Source organism: Mixophyes fleayi, chromosome 8, assembly GCF_038048845.1.
Source record: "Mixophyes fleayi isolate aMixFle1 chromosome 8, aMixFle1.hap1, whole genome shotgun sequence".
Lineage (NCBI taxonomy): Eukaryota > Metazoa > Chordata > Amphibia > Anura > Limnodynastidae > Mixophyes > Mixophyes fleayi.
Genome location: NC_134409.1, coordinates 124,144,990 through 124,164,525, shown reverse-complemented (window position 1 = coordinate 124,164,525; position 19,536 = coordinate 124,144,990). Strand labels below are relative to the sequence as shown.

At 41.9% G+C, this 19,536-nt stretch overlaps 1 protein-coding gene across 2 annotated transcripts in view; it reads right to left on the bottom strand.

Moving 5' to 3' along the window:
* Positions 1-16,979, bottom strand: part of SLC25A26 (solute carrier family 25 member 26) — a 122,257-nt gene extending 105,278 nt beyond the window's left edge. Inside the window, exon 1 of one of the 2 annotated variants that reach the window (XM_075183401.1) lies at positions 16,827-16,979. In XM_075183401.1, coding sequence (XP_075039502.1) covers positions 16,827-16,859 — 33 coding nt within the window. In that variant the 5' untranslated portion in view covers positions 16,860-16,979. The remainder of the gene's footprint in view (positions 1-16,826) is intronic. The other variant, XM_075183400.1, reaches the window with a different exon arrangement.
* Positions 16,980-19,536: the final 2,557 nt, after the last annotated feature.

Below are 19,536 nucleotides of genomic sequence, written 5' to 3'. Positions count from 1 at the left end.
GTGTATTCTTATATTATATTTACAGAAAGCAAGGCTTTGTGCTTCAAAAGTGGGCATGCTACTTGGGCATAGATTCTCCAAATGTTATAATTATATATGATTATACCCACTCCATCTCAAAAATTTGCAAATTCATCATCATCATTTATTTATATAGCGCCACTAATTCTGCAGCGTTGTACAGAAAATATTTGTCACTCACATCCAGGGGCGGACCTAGATGTAATTTTTAGAGGGGGCGATTTTGCATAATCACGCCCCTCTCTGTTATTCTGATTGGCTGGCCCCGGGAAACCCCGCCCACCACACGTGATTGGCCCCACCTCCTCCACCCGTTTTGATCGGCATCTTGGATCTAAATTTAAAGGACTTGTGCCCCCCCCCCCCCTGGATCCACCACTGCTCACATCATTCCCTGCCCCATTGGAGCTTACAGTCTAAATTCCCTAACATACACACACACACACACAAACAGTGTTAATTTTGAAAGCAGCCAATTAACCTACTAGTATGTTTTTTAAGTGTGGGAGGAAACCGGAGCACCCGGAGGAAACCCACGCAAACACGGGGAGAACATACACACTCCATACAGATAAGGGAATTGAAATCATAACCCCTGTGAGGCAGAAGTGCTAACCACTGAGTCACCGTGCTGCCACATTAGCAGTGAAATGTTTTACTTTAGTCCTTTTTAAAACAAACAAACAAACACACAGAGTACATAAACTTTCATAGATACAGATATATGAATAACACCCACAAACATATACGCAAAATATTTCAGGAGTTTGTAAAAATTGCGGTGGAGGGTTTTATTCTGTACACAATAAACATCAGTAAACTTACTATGGATCATATATTTTATAGTTTACTCACCAAGGTTCTAAAGTTATTTAGGAGATCATCAAAGTGAATTACCCATTATATGGCTATTGTAAGTCATTAACCCTATACGTCCCATAAACATGGGAGGCCAAATCCAGGACTTCAACGTGGTCGGCATGCTTCAGAACAGTGCATGAATTGATCTTGGCCTTGGAATCCTTGAACTCGCAACACAGAGGAAACAAATAGCTTAAGATGGAAGGAGTAGGAATGATGGAGAGACCACTATCCTCAGCCACTCTTTTTTTTTTACATCAAAGCTTTTTATTGAAGAAGTTCAGAATACACAACAAACAAGTTGAATGTGTACAGAGAAACGAGAACAGAAACGTTATAGTGAGAATAATACATGGGCCGTGTTTGCGTGGGTTTCCTCCGGGTGCTCTGGTTTCCTCCCACACTCCAAAAGCATACTAGTAGGTTAAGTGGCTGCTATCAAAATTGACCCTAGTCTCTGTGTGTGTGTGTGTGTGTGTGTGTGTGTGTGTGTGTGTGTGTGTGTGTGTGTTAGGGAATTTAGACTGTAAGCTCCAATGGGGCAGGGACTGATGTGAGTGAGTTTTCTGTACAGCGCTGCGGAATTAGTGGCGCTATATAAATAAATGGTGATGATGATGATAATACACAGAGGAAACCAACACTGTATACTTGTAGCAGGCAGTCAACAATTTCCATCCACCATGGTCTGGATATTAGACAGTCACAAAGGCCCAGCGCCACAGTAAAAACACATTATACCAGGGAGCAATAATATATTTCATACTAGTTTCTAATCAACAAACAAAAATGCTTTTAAAAAGGAGGACCCCCGAGACACAGGAAGACCAGAGAGCGGAGGGGGTGTCTCAATCCTTAAACATGAATCGGGAGGTCCTGTAGAAACACCTCAGTTTCCTACCATAGTGTTAGCCTCACTTTCTTATTGGTTTATCATAACAATCAATCACCCCTAGTTACAGTTCAGTTTATTAGGGGAGCGTTTGGTTCCCAGGTCCGTATCATTAAAGATGATATGCCTTTATTGGATCTGGTTATTCCAACTTTTGAACGCTCTCTACACACAGGTCCTACTGACATGCCCATGATAATAGCACAAGGGATTCAAGACAAAACAAATACTCAGCTCATCCACCTCTTTGTGGCCGCTCACAGGTTATGGCATCTACATTCAGCCCCATGTGGTTGCTAAGAGACCCAGGGCTAGATTTACTAAACTGCGGGTTTGAAAAAGTGGGGATGTTGCCTATAGCAACCAATCAGATTCTAGCTATCATTTTGTAGAAGGTACTTAATAAATGAAAGCTAGAATCTGATTGGTTGCTATAGGCAACATCCCCACTTTTTCAAACCCGCAGCTTAGTAAATCTAGCCCCCAGAGTCACTTTGAATTCACTTTAATTCCCTTACATGTGGGACAAGTCTTTGGTTTGTAGATTAGAACAATACGATTGCTTACTTTGTAGCCTGGCTCTAACCGCAGCTCACATGTAAGCGGCTAGATCCAATAGTGTTATTGTGCAACGCAGTTCCACTACACCCGCCTCTTGCTCTAAAGGCTCATTTAAAGTAAAGACAATTTTGGAAGTAATAAAAAATATAAAATAAATAAAAAGTGTAAAATATTTTAAAAATATGAATAAAACGAGTCCCCCCCCCCCCCTCCAAACCCCATTCATCATCATCAGCTATTTATACCAATCCCAGCTTGATGAAACATCATTAGCCCATAGTTGCCTACTCTCCCGGAATGTCCGGGAGCCGCCCGAATTTTAGGGAGTTCTCCTGGACTCCCGAGAGAGCAGGCAATAATCCTGGATCCAGCTGTCCCCGTTGTTTAAAATGGTGGGGCTAAACATGCTATTGTGGCCCCGCCCCCTACTGTGATTGGTTAAAACTGCCTAAGATTGACAGAGGCGGAGTCGAACGGCGCATCATGCGTGGCCACGCCCCCCTTGACGGACCCCCCTCCAGGACAGCTGCCTTCAAAAGTATGCAACTATGCACTAGCCATTGGGTGACACTCATGCAAATAAAATTCATGATTGATACCCCAAAATTCCCCAAATAGTACTAGTCATCTGACATTTGTACCCTCAACACATGGCCCAACCCCCAATTACATCCAACCTCCCAATTAGAGCACAGAGTTCATTGTATCTAGGTCCAGAGGCAGCATTACGTAACCGTAAAAAAAACCAAAATAAACAAAACTAAAATGGAAACTTTTGCCCCTGGACCCTGTTAGATCGTCAGACACATATCTTGTACACCTGGTCTTGCAAACATCAAGCTATACACATACTGTAGTCACTAATTGTGTAAAAGTAACTATTTTTCCCTACATGATGACCATGAAATAAAAAGATATCCTGCAACTGTATCAAAAGCAAATGAATGGAGAAAAATATAAGCTAAAATAACAAATAACAAGACTATATAAAATTCACTTGTGTAAAATCAAAGGAAGAACATGAATAGATAAAAAGGAGCCACATGTGCAATCTGTCACATGCTCATCCAGAGGGAAGACGTCTCATACCTATAAGTGAAACTTTAATCAATAAGTTAATTACACATCTAATCTAAAGCTAGAGATTCACATTGGTTTATTATAGTTTATTAGTATTCTCCTCACACGGGTGAATCCTCAGTTTATCAACAGATCACAACTCAGTTACAGTGTATGATGCCAGCAGGAGAGTATTTATCATTCCTAGAATTCCACCACAACTAGTTTTTGGGGAAACGGGTGAGGTATGCAAAAGCCCAGGTGAAAAGGTTGAGAAAAATAAAAAAGGCACATCAAGTTCAACCTGTTACACATTCTTACTGTGTCAAGCAAAACAAACCAGTAAGACCGGATACACACTACAGAAAATGTCTCCTGATGTGCCATCATTAAGGATTTTACCAACGACTGAAAGTCCCGGTCACCATGCAGATTCCTGTGTACACACTATACCATACTTGCCAACTCTCCCGGATTGTCCGGGAGACTCCCGCATTTTGCGAGAGTCTCCCGGACGAGTGTGGCAATCTCCCTGATAGGAAGGGGGAAAAATTCAGTTTAAACGCCGCGATTCACCCGGAATCGCGGCGTTTAGCCCCGCCCCCGCTGTAAAATGACGCGATTTGCGTCATTCCGTCACGGGGGCGGGGCCAAAATGACGCGATTTCGCAGCCCCGCCCCCTGCACGCCCACGTCCCAGCCGGCATCTCCCGGAAAAAGAAAAAGAAATGTTGGCAAGTATGCACTATACACGTTTTACAGGATTTACCTTCAGATCTGTGCTCTTCATCTGTCATAACCATTGTCTGAAAAGATCGTGTCTCTGCACACTCCATAGAGATCTATGGACACTGTCCGGTCCTGAGTGCACACACACTGCAGGATTGGAACGATATTATTCCATTGTTGTACGAGATTTTTAGTCTATTTAGAAAATCAAACAATATGATGTGCTTTGGAACGATAAAACACAATCATGGAGCGTACACACTAATGCGATATCGGACCCAACGGTTGTTTATTTTAGTGTGTTTGGCACAATAATTGGGTGAAAAACCTGTAGTGTGTACCCAGCCTTAGGTAACCGCCAATGGGGGATGTTGCAGAATAAAATTCCCTCCCTTGATAAACAGAAATCAAATTAATTCTGTGGAACAAACATCATGTCCTCTACCAGCTATAGTGGACATTTTTTGTACGCTATCATGGGATCCATTTTTAAATTCCGTTATTGCATTTGTCAGCGCCATTTATTGCGTAAGGTTTGGAGATGCTAGAGACGGTTGCATATTGTTTCTCAAACTGGTTAGACGGACCGGTTCAAAAATTAAAAAATCCACAGGTTTCTAAACAATTAAAACGATAAAATATAACATTTTAAAATAATAACATTTTAGCAAAAAAAAGAAAAAAAAAAAGTTTAAAATTAGAGCTAAATTCCAGGAAGTGTAACACATTAAACCTTGTTCAATCCGAATTGTAATCACCGTTTCTTAAGGCTGGGTACACACTACAGGACTGTCACCCAATTATCGTGCCGATCACACAATAAACGACTGTTAGGTCCAATATTGCATTAGTGTGAACGCTCCATGATCATGTTTTATGGCTCCAAAGCACATTGTATTGTTTGATTTGATTATATAAACAGACTAAAAATCTCTATAAATGATAGAAAGATGTTGGGCAAATGTGGAAGTGTGTACGCACCCACGGTCAGCCGTGTAGACAGATCTCCATAGAGTGTGCAGTCAATCTTTTCGATGGTTATGACAGATGAGGAGCACAGATCTGAAGGTAAATCCGGTAAAACATGTATAGTGTGTACACAGGAATCGGCTGCTGATCTTGACTTTCAGTTGTTGGTAAAATCGTTAAAGATATTTAGATATGTATAGTGTGTACCCAGCTTAATTAAGCTAAGAAATGATCTGTTATACCCCATTCACACTATAAAACCTGGGTTTTTGCTGGAGCAAGCTCCGACGACATGAGTCTGATGACCTGGGAATTAGACACCTGACTGTTGCAGGGTTATTCCCGGGTCGCCTGCAGTGTGAACAGTGTTAAATATGATTTTTTGTAAAGGCCTCATAAGACCCTTGTTCAGCCATTTTTGTAACTCGCATAGATATATTATTTGCTAAAAGAGATTATTTATTTTTCTGCTGAAATGCAGTTTTGCAAGATATAAGCGCACGGCCTTCAGGTTAAGCTGACATAGGGAACTCCTGTAAGAATGTAGCAAGATTTGTGAACAACAGGTAGTTACATTTTCAGCTTGTAGTGTGGGAGCTGTGCCCATGGCTTTGGATATGGCAGACAGGATATAAACCTCCAGCCCCCCTTGGGATAAGAACAATTGACACATCTGTCCTGAGAAGGGGGAGAAAGTAAACACCTCAAGAATACATGAGATAGTTAATCAGCAGCGCATCCCATAGACTACTGTATGCTTATGACGTAGGATTCATATATTCAGTTGGCTATAAAGACTTGTATCTTGATATCAATAAACAGAGAAGATTCCTGGTATACAGAACTTGGTCTGTGTCTATTCTCTCCAGCTGATTGAAGCGCTTCCAGATATACTTGACACCACAGGCAAACTTGGATCAGATTTTAGATCCAACAACAGTGTGACCCGGGTTTTTCAACCCGGGTCTCACATAAAGAAGCTGATTGGGGGGGGATTAGGGACGCTGGAGGATGACGTCATTTCAACGCTGCAGAGAAGAGGGCTAGGAGAAAGCATGGCACACTGACTAGAGGAAGAAGTGCGTGAGCTGCTGGCCATTAGAGGAGAGGAGAAAATCAAAAAAACAGATCACAATCACTGTAAACAGTGTACTAGCAAAAATACTAACAGAAAAAATAATAATAAAATAATACGAACAGATCTGGCCATGATTAAAGCAATGGTGTGAACAGTCACCACCCACTTTGGCCTCATCTTTGCGTGCAAAAAAAAAAAAAAAGTCCCCTTTAAATGACATCACCATTTTTCAGCCAATCAAAGCTCCTCTTGTGATGACTCACACTTATTGCCAAGGCAGACCCGGGTTCAGTATAAACGGGGTCGACCCGGGAAATTTCCGGGTCCAAGGTGCGGGGTCTCTGAGCTGGGATGCTCTATGACAGCAAAAATCCGGCTTGAAAGACCCGGGAAATTGCAGAGGTGGCAATGTGAAAGTGGTATAACTTGGCCCTAATCTGAGTTTGTTTCTACTAGGGATGTGCACCGGCGACTTTTGTTTTGTGTTTTGGATCCGGATTTTCGTTATTTTTGAGGTTCGGATTTGTCTCGCAAAACACTTGACGAAAGGTCTCGGTTCGGATTTAAGGTATTGGATTCGGATTTTTTTTGAAAAAAACATAAAAAGTTTAAAAATCAAGTTTTTGGGCTTATTTTCACTCCTAGGCTATTATTAACCTCAATAACATTCAATAACAAGCATTTCCACTAATTTACAGTGTATTCTGAACACCTCACAATATAGTTATTAGTCCAAAACGTTGCAACAAGGTATCTTTCTGGACTGCGTAGAGGAGTGGGTCACCACAATATATATTAAAAACCCTGAACTTTTATGATTCGCACCAATAATTGTACCTGGACTGCGTAGAGGAGTGGGTCACCACAATATATTAAAAACCCTGAACTTTTATGAATCGCACCAATAAATGTACCTGGACTGCGTAGAGGAGTGGGTCACCACAATATATTAAAAACCCTGAACTTTTATGAATCGCACCAATAAATGTACCTGGACTGCGTAGAGGAGTGGGTCACCACAATATCTTAAAAACCCTGAACTTTTATGAATCGCACCAATAAATGTACCTGGACTGCGTAGAGGAGTGGGTCACCACAATATATATAATAAGAAAACCATCAACTTGTTTGATTCGCACCAATAAATGTACCTGGACTGCGTAGAGGAGTGGGTCACCACAATATATTAAAAACCCTGAACTTTTATGAATCGCACCAATAAATGTACCTGGACTGCGTAGAGGAGTGGGTCACCACAATATCTTAAAAACCCTGAACTTTTATGAATCGCACCAATAAATGTACCTGGACTGCGTAGAGGAGTGGGTCACCACAATATATTTAAAACCCTGAACTTTTATGAATCGCACCAATAAATGTACCTGGACTGCGTAGAGGAGTGGGTCACCACAATATCTTAAAAACCCTGAACTTTTATGAATCGCACCAATAAATGTACCTGGACTGCGTAGAGGAGTGGGTCACCACAATATATATAATAAGAAAACCATCAACTTGTTTGATTCGCACCAATAAATGTACCTGGACTGCGTAGAGGAGTGGGTCACCACAATATATTAAAAACCCTGAACTTTTATGAATCGCACCAATAAATGTACCTGGACTGCGTAGAGGAGTGGGTCACCACAATATATATAATAAGAAAACCATCAACTTGTTTGATTCGCACCAATAAATGTACCTGGACTGCGTAGAGGAGTGGGCACTGGGCACCACAATAAAATATATAAAAAACCTTCAACAGGTCTGCATTACACTACACATACGGCTGCTCCTCCATCCTCTCCATCATATACATGTTGGAGTTTTAGCGTGTGACAACCTCTTGTTTTTGATAATGTCAGTGCATTTTGAATATTTTTCAATTTGCCCCACACCACTGAATGTACTTTATCTATGATACGCATCTATCTATCTTGACTGCGTAGTGTGGTGGCCCCGGTACACAATTTGGTACCGAGGCCACAATATAATTAAAAAACCCTCCACGTGTCAGAATTCCACCAAACAAGTATCTGGACTGCGTAGTGGGGTGGCCCCGGTACCCAACTTGATACCGGGGCCACAATAAAATAAATACACCCTCCACGTGTCAGAATTCCACCAAACAAGTATCTGGACTGCGTAGTGGGGTGGCCCCGGTACCCAACTTGATACCGGGGCCACAATAAAATAAATACACCCTCCACGTGTCAGAATTCCACCAAACAAGTATCTGGACTGCGTAGAGGGGTGGCCCCGGTACCCAACTTGATACCGGGGCCACAATAAAATAAATACACCCTCCACGTGTCAGAATTCCACCAAACAAGTATCTGGACTGCGTAGTGGGGTGGCCCCGGTACCCAACTTGATACCGGGGCCACAATAAAATAAATACACCCTCCACGTGTCAGAATTCCACCAAACAAGTATCTGGACTGCGTAGTGGGGTGGCCCCGGTACCCAACTTGATACCGGGGCCACAATACCTCCTCCAAACATGCTACAGACAATTCGTCATTGAGATCCCATTAAGTATGTTAAAGACAGACAGGGTCCAAGTGTTATTAGTTGACTTTGTAAAGAAAAAAACTGTCCCTGTTGCACATAGTCGTGCAATGAAGACTTACTTTTTCATTTAAAGGCACGATCTTTCAAGTGTAGTGTTTGTAAGTCTAAGTCATATTATACTTTTGGTAAAATTGGTTTTTTTTGTTCCTCTTTATGTTAATTAATTAGTAATAGAATTAAAGTAGGAAATAGAATTAAATAGAATTAAAGTAGGAAATAGAGTGGTATAGAGTTGTAGTGTGGTATAGATAGAGTGGTCCACACAATATAATAATAAAACCCTCAACTGGTCTGAATTCCACCAAACAAGTATCTTGACTGCGTAGTGTGGTGGCCCCGGTACACAATTTGGTACCGAGGCCACAATATAATTAAAAAACCCTCCACGTGTCGGAATTCCACCAAACAAGTATCTGGACTGCATAGTGGGGTGGCCCCGGTACCCAATTTGATACCGGGGCCACATTACCTCCTCCAATTTCCAAGTGTAGTGTTTATAACATCTTAACACTACACTAATTCTAGCACGTCAAAACCTCTTGTTTTAAATAATGACAGGGCATTTAACTTTTGATTTAATTTATTGAATTTGTTGGCATTTTCTTTTACTTTTTGAACATGGCAAACGACTGTTGAATGGTCACATAATGCCAAAAAAAAAGGTGCAAGATGGAATTGTCCTTGGGCCCTCCCACCCACCCTTATGTTGTTGAAATAGGACATGCACACTTTAACAAACCAATCATTTCAGCGACAGGGCCTACCAAACAACTGTGGCTGAAATGATTGGTTTGTTTGGGCCCCCACACCAATAAAACAATTCATCTCTCCCTGTACAAACTAAACAGGCTCTACTGAGGAAAGATGTCGTCCTTATCCTCAACCTCTGATTCCTCTCCCCCTACAGTGTGTACTTCCTCCTCCTCACACATTATCAATTCGTCCCCGCTGGACTCCACAACCACAGTCCCTCTGTACTGTCTTGAGGGCAGTGCTGTACTTCATTGAGGAATTGATTATTCATTTTTATAAACATCATTTTTTCAACGTTGTGAGGAAGCAACCTCCTTCGCCGCTCACTGACCAGGTTCCCCGCTGCACTAAAAACTCTTTCCGAGTACACACTGGAGGGGGGACAACTCAGTTAAAAAATAGAGCCAGTTTGTACAGGGGCTTCCAAACTGCCTTTTGGAGTTCTACCACGTCACTACCTCTAGTTAATTTAGATTGCAAGGCTTGTAAATATAAATACTTTGAAGATAAAAAAAAGCAGGCTGCACAGACTGTGGAGCTAGAAAGTGAAATTAAATGGACCACGTTACTTTGGTGGCTATCTATGCCCCCCCCCCCCCCCGCCCTACACTTGTAGTTGAATATAAATAAAGCAGCCTGCATAGACTGTAGAACTAGCAATTCAAATATACAAAGAAATGGACAAAGGCAGTTTGGTATCTGTCTGCATCAGATCCCCTCTCCACTAGGAGTAAAACAGAAAACTTTTCAGCCGTTATATAATCTAGAATATAAATAGAAATTGAGAAATGCAATTTGGTATCTGTCTGCATCATAATCATCAACATCCTCCTCAGCGCCAGCTACATCAATATCCTCCTCCCAGTGCACAACATTCACACCTTCATTAGCCAAATCTGTAACTGGACTGTGGGTGATCCTTCCAGCATATGCAGAGGGCGTGCTGCAAATGCTGGATGGAGTCACCTCTTCCCGTACAGTGATGGGAAGGTCAGGGTTCACAACCAACAACACCCTTGGACTCGCCTTGGGGATTTGTGATGTCATCTGTTTAGAAGGCAGAGTTCTTTGCTGTTTTGTTGTTGTTGCTGACAGCATAACTCTCTTAAATTTTTTGTAGGGGGGGGGAGGAGGGCTTTGATCCTTGGGTGAAGTTGGACCACTAGTCATGAACACGGGACAGGGCCTAAGCCGTTCCTTGCCACTACTTGTCGTAATTGGCATATTGCCAACTTTACGTTTCTCCTCAGATGATTTTAAGTTTCTTTTTTTGCTGTTTTTTGAGAACTTGGGCTTTTTGGATTTTACATGCCCTGTACTAGGAGATTGGGCATCGTGCTTGCCAGACGACGTTGATGGCATTTCATCGTCTATGTCATGACTAGTGGCAGCAGCTTCAGCATTAGGAGGAAGTGGGTCTTGATCTTTCCCTACTTTATCCTCCAAATTTTTGCTCTCCATTATATGTAGCACAAGATACTGCAGAATGTGTGAACTTGGTAATATTGCAGTACCAATGGACTTATAATGCTGGATTGGTTTTGCAAATTTGGTTATAATTATTATATTTTATTTATTTTTTTTAATTTTTTTTTACTTTTTTTTTATTTTTTACAAACTTGGGAATAATGGGGAAATAACTATGCCCTTAGAAGCACAGAGCACAGGACACAGCACCACTGGACTGAACAGGACACGGCACAGGACCCAGCAGCACTACGGAACTCAGCAGGACAGAGCACAGGACACAGCACCACTGGACTTTTACTGCTGAATGTGTGAACTTGGTAATATTGCAGTACCAATGGGCTTATACTGCAGGATTGGTTGTGAAAATTTTGTGGTAATTAAAAAATATTAAAGTAGTTTTTGGTATTTTATAAAAAAAACTTTTTTTTATTTTTTTAAACACAGGGGAATATTGGGGAAATAACTATGCCCTTAGAAGCACAGAGCACAGGACACAGCACCACTGGACTGAACAGGACACAGCACAGGACCCAGCAGCACCACTGACCTCAGAAGGACAGAGCACAGCACACAGCACCACTGGACTGATACTGCAGAACACAGCACAGCACAGCACAGCACAGCACAGCACAGCACAGCACAGCACAGCACAGCACAGCACAGCACAGCACTAAACAGCACAGCACTAAACAGCACAGAACTAAACAGCACAGAACTAAACAGCACAGAGGACCACCTAACACACCCTCCCTCTACCCTGATCAATGCCCGAGTGAAGATGGCGGCGACTAGCGGTGAATTTATAGGATCCGAGTATCGCGAGATCCGACAACGGGATTATGAGTCAGAGCCTCAGTTTCACTTTTGAATTTGGCGCCAATACCCGGATCTGTCTCGGATCCGACTCGGATCCGCAACGTTCGGGTGGGCTCGGATTTCATAAATCCGAGTGCGCTCATCCCTAGTTTCTACACACTTTCCTTAGGGGCAAGAGGGAAAATTGCACAAGGAGAACGAAGAGAATCATCTTTAGCACGGGAACAGCTAGTTATCTATCCTCTTCTTATTTTATAAGTGTTCTCAATGCATTTATGATATATATCTGTCTATGAGTTACTGCAGCGCTTCTCCGCTATATCTTTTGCAGTTTTCTAAGAGTGACCATTTAAACATTGCTCTTAATTTCAAGAGTGAAAATACAGCTCAAAAACAACTTCGGCATGTCCACATCATTAATTCCCAAAAGTCCCCACATGCCCCTTACTTACAATTCTGCTCCAAATTGCCATCACAAGCCCTCAGACCCACACTTGTCACAAAATGCACCCAAATGCACTCTGACCCCCACAAGCGATCAGATCACACATTTTTGCTAAGAGACCCAGGGCTAGATGTACCAAGCTGCGGGTTTGAAAAAGTGGGGATGTTGCCTATAGCAACCAATCAGATTCTAGCTGTCATTTTGTAGAAGGTACTAAATAAATGACAGCTAGAATCTGATTGGTTGCTATAGGCAACATCCCCACTTTTTCAAAGCCGCAGCTTAGTAAATCTAGCCCCCAGTGTCACTTTGACTTCACTGTAATTCCCTTACATGTGGGACAAGTCTTTGGTTTGTAGATTAGAGCAATACAATTGCTTACGGTGTAGCCTGGATCTAGACGCAGCACACATGTAGGCGGCTAGATTCAATAGTGTTATTGTGCAACGTAGTTCCAATACACCCGCCTCTTGCTCTAAAGGCTCATTTAAAGTAAAGACAATTTTGGAAGTAATAAAAAAAAGATAAAATAAATATAAAAAGTGTAAAATATTCTTGAAAATATGAATAAAATGAGCCCCCCCCCCCCCCAAGCCCCATTCCCAGCTTGATGAAACATCATTAGCCATTGGGTGACACTCATGTCTGATACCCCAAAACTCCCCAAATAGTGTTAGTCATCTGACATTTGTACCCTCTACACATGGCCCAACCCCCAACTACATCCAACCTCCTGATTAGAGCACACAGGTTCATTGTACCTACGTCCAGAGGCAGCATAACGTGACCGTAAAGAAAATAAACAAAAACTGAAATGAAAACCTTTTTCCCTGGACCCTGTTAGGTCGTCAGACGCATATCTGGTACGTCTTATCCTGCAAACATCAAGCTGTATACATACTGTAGTCACTAATTGTGTAAAAGTAACTATTTTTCCCTATATGATGACCATGAAATAAAAAGATATCCTGCAACTGTATCAAAAAAAAATGAACGGAGAAAAATATAAGCTAAAATAACAAATAACAAGAATATATAAAATTCACTTGTGTAAAATCAAAGGAAAGACTTGAATAAAAGGGCAGTAAATACAGAGAGGAGCCACTTTCATGTGCAATCTGTTACATGCTCATCCAGAGGGAAGACGTCTCATACCTATAAGTGAAAGTCCGGGAGACTCCTGAAATTCGGGTCAGGCTCCCGGGCAAGCTGGCATTTCTCCCGCATCCCAATCTCACCGAGAATCGCATGAATCACGCCATTTTGGAGGGTGGGAGGGGGCGGGACGAGGTCAATCGCGTCATTTTGGCCCCGCCCCCGCGACGGAAATGACACGATTGGCCTCGTCCCGCCCCCTCCCGCCCTCCAGTCACGCCCCCTCTCCCGGAAACAGGCAAGTATGATTTATCGTTCCTAGAATTCCATCACAACTAGTTTTTGGAGAAAGAGGTGAGGTATGCAATAGCCCAGTTGAAAAGGTTGAGAAAAATAAAAATAGAAAAGACACATCAAGTTCAACCTGTTACATATTCTCACATTCTTACTGTGTCAAGCAAAACAAACCAGTAAGACCGGATACACACTACAGAAAATGACTCCCGATGAGCTATTGTTAAGGATTTTACCATTGACTGAAAGTCCCGGTCACCATGCAGATTCCTGTGTACACACTATACACGTTTTACAGGATTTACCTTCAGATCTGTGCTCTTTATCTGTCATAACCATCAGCTGAAAAGATGGTGACTCTGCACACTCCACAGAGATCTATGGACACTGTCGGTCCTGAGTGCCTACACACTGCAGGATTGGAACGACATCGCTCCATTGTTGTACAAGATTTTTAGTCTATATATAAAATCAAACGATATGATGTGCTTTGGAATGATAAAACACGATCATGGAGCGTACACACTAATGCAATATCGGACCCAAGATTGTTTATTGTGTGATTGGCACAATAATCGGGTGAAAAACCTGTAGTGTGTACCCAGCCATAGGCAACTGACAATTTTTCCTCAAGGGGGAGGATAACATTTCCTCCCTTGATAAACAGAAATCAAATTAATTCTGTGGAACAAACATACCCATCATGTCCTCTACCAGCTATAGTGGACATTTTTTGTAAGCTAACAAGCCAGCCCTTGCTAGATGTAAACCCCTATACCTGGGAGGTGAGTGCATCTGATTTTAACTGCATTTTAATGGTGTTTAAAGTATATAGGTCAGTGTAGGACCTGCATATGATGAGGTTCCCTTGACGCTGGGATGCAGGCTTAAATCTTTTGATCAAAATATAAACGAATACCTCATGTTTTCATTTTGCTAGACACACACAGATATGCAGTTTAAAGGATAAGCGCTGACAACTGTTTTTTTGTTTTGTATACATATATGGGCATTTATATTGCCACGCAGCTGGTACCACATACAATATGGGATATACTAAGCGCAGGCTTATTGCCAAGCAGCTGGTACCATATATAATGTGAGATATACCGAGCGCGGGCTTATTTCTCTCTTGTTTATTTTTTGTAAGCTATCAAGGAATCCATATTTCAATTCCATTATTGCATTTGTCAGCACCATTTCTTGCGGTAAGGTTTGGAGATGCTAGAGACGGTTGCATATTGTTTCTCAAACTGGTTCGACGGACCGGTTCAAAAATTTTAAAATCCACAGGCATTTCAGAACAATTAAAACGATAAAAATATAACATTTTAAAATAATAACATTTTAGCAAAAAAAAAAGTTTAGAATTAGAGCTAAATTCTAGGAAGTGTAACACATCAAACCTTGTTCAATCTGAATTGGAATCACCGTTTCTTAAGGCTGGGTACACACTACAGAATTTTCACCCAATTATCGTGACAATCACACAATAAACAACCGTTAAGTCCAATATTGCATTAGTGTGAACGCTCCAGGATTATGTTTTATGGCTCCAGAGCACATTATATTGTTTGATTTGATTATAGAAAACAGACTAAAAATCTCTATAAATGATAGAAAGATTTCGAGCAAATGTGGAAGTGTGTACGCACCCACGGTCAGCCGTGTAGACAGATCTCCATAGAGTGTGCAGTCAATCTTTTCGATGGTTATGACAGATGAAGAGCACAGATCTGAGTGTAAAACGTGTATAGTGTGTACACAGGAATCGGCTGCTGATCGAGACTTTCAGTTGTTGGTAAAATCGTTAAAGATATTTAGATATGTATAGTGTGTACCCAGCTTAATTAAGCTAGGAAATGATTGGTTATACCCCATTCCCACTATAAAATCCGTGTTTTTGCCAGAGCAAGCTCCCACGACCGGAGTCTGATGAATTAGACACCTGACTTTTGCAGGATTATTCCCGTGTCAGTCCCGGGTCGCCTGCAGTGTGAACGGTGTTAAATATGATTTTTTGTAATGACCTCATAAGGCCCTCGTTGAGCCATTTTTGTAACTCGCATAGATATATTATTTGCTAAAAGAGATTATTCATGTTTCTTCTGAAATGCAGTTTTGCAAGATATAAGCGCACGGCCTTCAGGTTAAGCTGACATAGAGAACTCCTGTAAGAATTTGTGAACAATAGGTAGTTTCATTTTCAGCTCGTAGTGTGGGAGCTGTGTCCATGACTTTGGATATGGCAGACAGGAGATAAACCTCCAGTTCCCCTTGGGATAAGAAAAATTGACACATCTGTCCTGAGAAGGGGGAGAAAGTAAACACCTCAAGAATACGTGAGATAGTTAATCAGCAGCGCATACCATAGAGCAGTGATGGCTAACCTGTGACACTCCAGGGGGTAAATGTATTAACCTCCGGATTCTTGAACTCCCGCGAGTTCGGCCTCTTCAGCGCTTAAATTTAAAGCGGCGCTGCCTTGTAAAGGGAAGTTTGAATGGATGGGGCAAAGCTTAATGACGCTATTAAGCCCCGCCCCTCCATTCAATGCCGTGAATTTCGGCAAAAGTCGGAGCTTAGCCTGCTCTTACGGGAGTCCGTGAGGACTCCCTGAAATTCGGGAGCCTCCCAGGAATTCCGGGATAGTAGGCAAGTATGAGACATGCCCTTGTAGCAGTTGCGACAATCAACATCACCTACTCCAAAATGCTCACCCAACTTATGTGGGTGCAAAATTTACAAATAGTAGCTAAAGTATTTCAAGATCTGTAAAAAAATAAAACAAACAGTGTAACCCTGCAAAGTAGAATGAGTAAACATTCTGTGAAAGTGTAATACACCCAAGCAGGCAAGTATTCAAGAGGAGCATATCACCAAGAGCATATATATATATATATATATATATATATATATATATATATATATATATATATATATATATAGTCAGTTTTTTTTAAAAAAAAACATCAATTACATCATAGTTATACAACTCAGACCTTCTATAAAGTACTGCTATATGGCACTCTGGAGAACTAGGTGATTACATTTCTCCCCTGACATTAACTGTCTGCACACCTGTCTGATAAAAGGTACAGCTGGTATGAAACTACAAGTCCCAGCATGCCCTGCCAGCCTCTGGTATATATCAGCAGTAACTTTCACTTGCCCCCTATCATACAGTGACAGCAGACTACAGATCTCACCAGCAGGGATGTGAAGAGGTCTCTCCTCTCCATGTGTCAGCCAGCAGCACTCTCCAGACTACCAGGGACTACTCCTCTACTCACATGTTTGAAACAAGTATCAACACAGGGTGACCTGAGCAGCAGGGACAAAAGACCAATCCACTCGGCTATGACAGTTAAGAGTCTAATTACTTTACATCACCCAGGGTTAGCGATTGCTTGTCCCTCTGTCATGAAAAACCCTCCTCTCTGTCCGAGCACTGCTAGAGAAAAATGTGTTTTAATTTTGTCTGCATTGCTGCAGCCATTTTGTTGAAGCCGCAAGCTACAGATAGTTTCTGATTAAATATAACTCGTTCACATGAACTAGATACACTTTTTAGTACGTTTTAGGTTGCACCATTCTGCCTTTAGTTTATTTAAACAGACAAGCACTGAAAATATGATATACTGATCAGTCCCCAGATTCAGAGGGAGACAGAGACAAGATCACCCATGTAAACTAGACATGTGACATTTTCACATACTTACCAACCTTTGGTAAATTCATTCCGGGAGATCCCAGGCAGGGGGGCGTGGTTGGCTCCAACCCCGTGACAAAATAACGTTTTGTTGCAGGGGGCGGGGCCAAAATGACGCGATTCACCGCAAATCGCGTCATTTTGAGAAGCAAGATGCCATTTGCGGGATATTTGCCTGCTCTCCCGGGAGACCTACCCGAATTTCGGGGGTCAGTTGGCAAGTATGCATTTTCATGGCTGTATGACCATCATCACCATTTATTTATATAGCACCACTAATTCCACAGCGCTGTACAAAGAACTCCCATCAGTGCCTGCCCCATTGGGGCTTAAAGTCTAAATTCACAAAACACACAATTTGATAATTTGTTAGCAGCGACTTAACCTATCAGTATGTTTTTGGAATGTGGGAGAAAACCAGAGCACCTGGAAGAAACCAACACAAACACAGGGAGAACATACAAATTCCACACAGATAAGGTCATGGCCGGTAATTGAACTCATGACCCTAGTGCTGTAAGGCAGAAGTGCTAACCACTACACCACCATGCTGCCCATACCCAGACCACAATTAGCTGCGTTATCTGCATCATCACAGCAAGCATGAACCATGTGAACTATTTGCATTGAAGTCATGCATTGGCTATTTCATATATTATTATTATTATCTTTGACTTATAAGGCGCCACAAAGGGTCCGCAGCGCCGTACATTACATATACAGAAAACAGAACCAAGACACAACATGATACACAAATATATACAAACACAGGTGACAGGGTAAAGCAAATCAGATTATATCTGACAGATAGTGAAAGGGATGGTAGAAATAAGCAGGAAGAAGGCCGAAGCTTAATAAAACAGGTAAAACAGGGCTAGCGAAGCAGGCCAAGAGGTACAGAGGGTGAAGGAACAGTAGAAGGAGCACACAAGGAAAGAGGGCCCTGCTCATGAGAGCTAACAACCTAAAGGGAAGGGGGAGACACAAAAAAGGGTGGTACTAACTAGGGGAGAGAGCCAGGACAAGAGAGTTAGGAGGACTGATAGGGGGGTATTCAATTGTTTCTTTTAACGCGCTAAAACAAAAAAAAACGAGCGCTCGAAAAAAACTTCATATTATACGGTAATTTTGCGCGCGTAAACAGTTAATACGGTACTTACTCGCTGCCAGCGGGCTGAATTTCAGTTCGCTGCTCAGGGAGCTGCGAGATGAAATTTAGCGAGTAATTACCGTATTAACGGTAATATTTTTAGAGCGCTCGTTTTTTTTGGTTTTAGCGCGTTAAAAGAAACAATTGAATACCCCCCATAGACTTGAATAAAGAAATGAGTATATGTCAGGAATGCATGAAAGACCTATTAAATGCAGCAAATTGTGAGACGTTTATTAAACAACAGTTTTGGAAAATATTAGTAAAATTCATTGGAGTAGTGAAAATGTATTTTGCATAAAAATAATGTACATGTATAAATGTTTACAGTGGTCGTCATGTACAAAGCACACTGGATAAGCACAGCACAACAACTTTTTTAATTTTACTTTCTTCTGAGGTGGGCGGAGGAATCACATCATCATGAACACCCCTCAGCTTGATGATGCAAATTGTGCCATTGCTCAGCAGTGGTGGGGATGCATTTACACCGACCACGTCATCACGCCTCCAGCCCTTGTCCCTTGGACCGTCCTCCCGGGATCTCTTGGAGGGGAGGTCAAAAAAAGCAAGTATGGCGTGCAGAGATGGTTCGGCAGCACACATCAACACAGGGCCGTAACTAGGGCTGTGCCACAGGGGCGACCGCCCAGGGCGCAACGCTGAAGGAGGGCGCAATTTAGGAATATTTTAGGTTAATTTGGTTAAAATTGAGGGCTAGGGGGGCGGCATTTGTCTTTATCGCCCAGGGCGCTAGAATTCTAAGTTACGGCTCTGCATCAACGTAACCGTGTATATTTAATATATAACCATACCCTCTCATGCTCATTGCAAGCCGATATGTCCCTCTTATTGCCACACTCTTTGTCCCCTCTCATGCCTATTATTACCACATTTAGTGCCCTCTCTTATGCCCATCACAGCCCCACATATTGAACTCTTTCTCCTGCCTCTCAGTGATCCCTCTTATTCTTTACTGCCCTATATATATATATATATATATATACATACAAGTTAACCCGTGCATTATACTCATGCATTCTTGTCAAATCAAGCT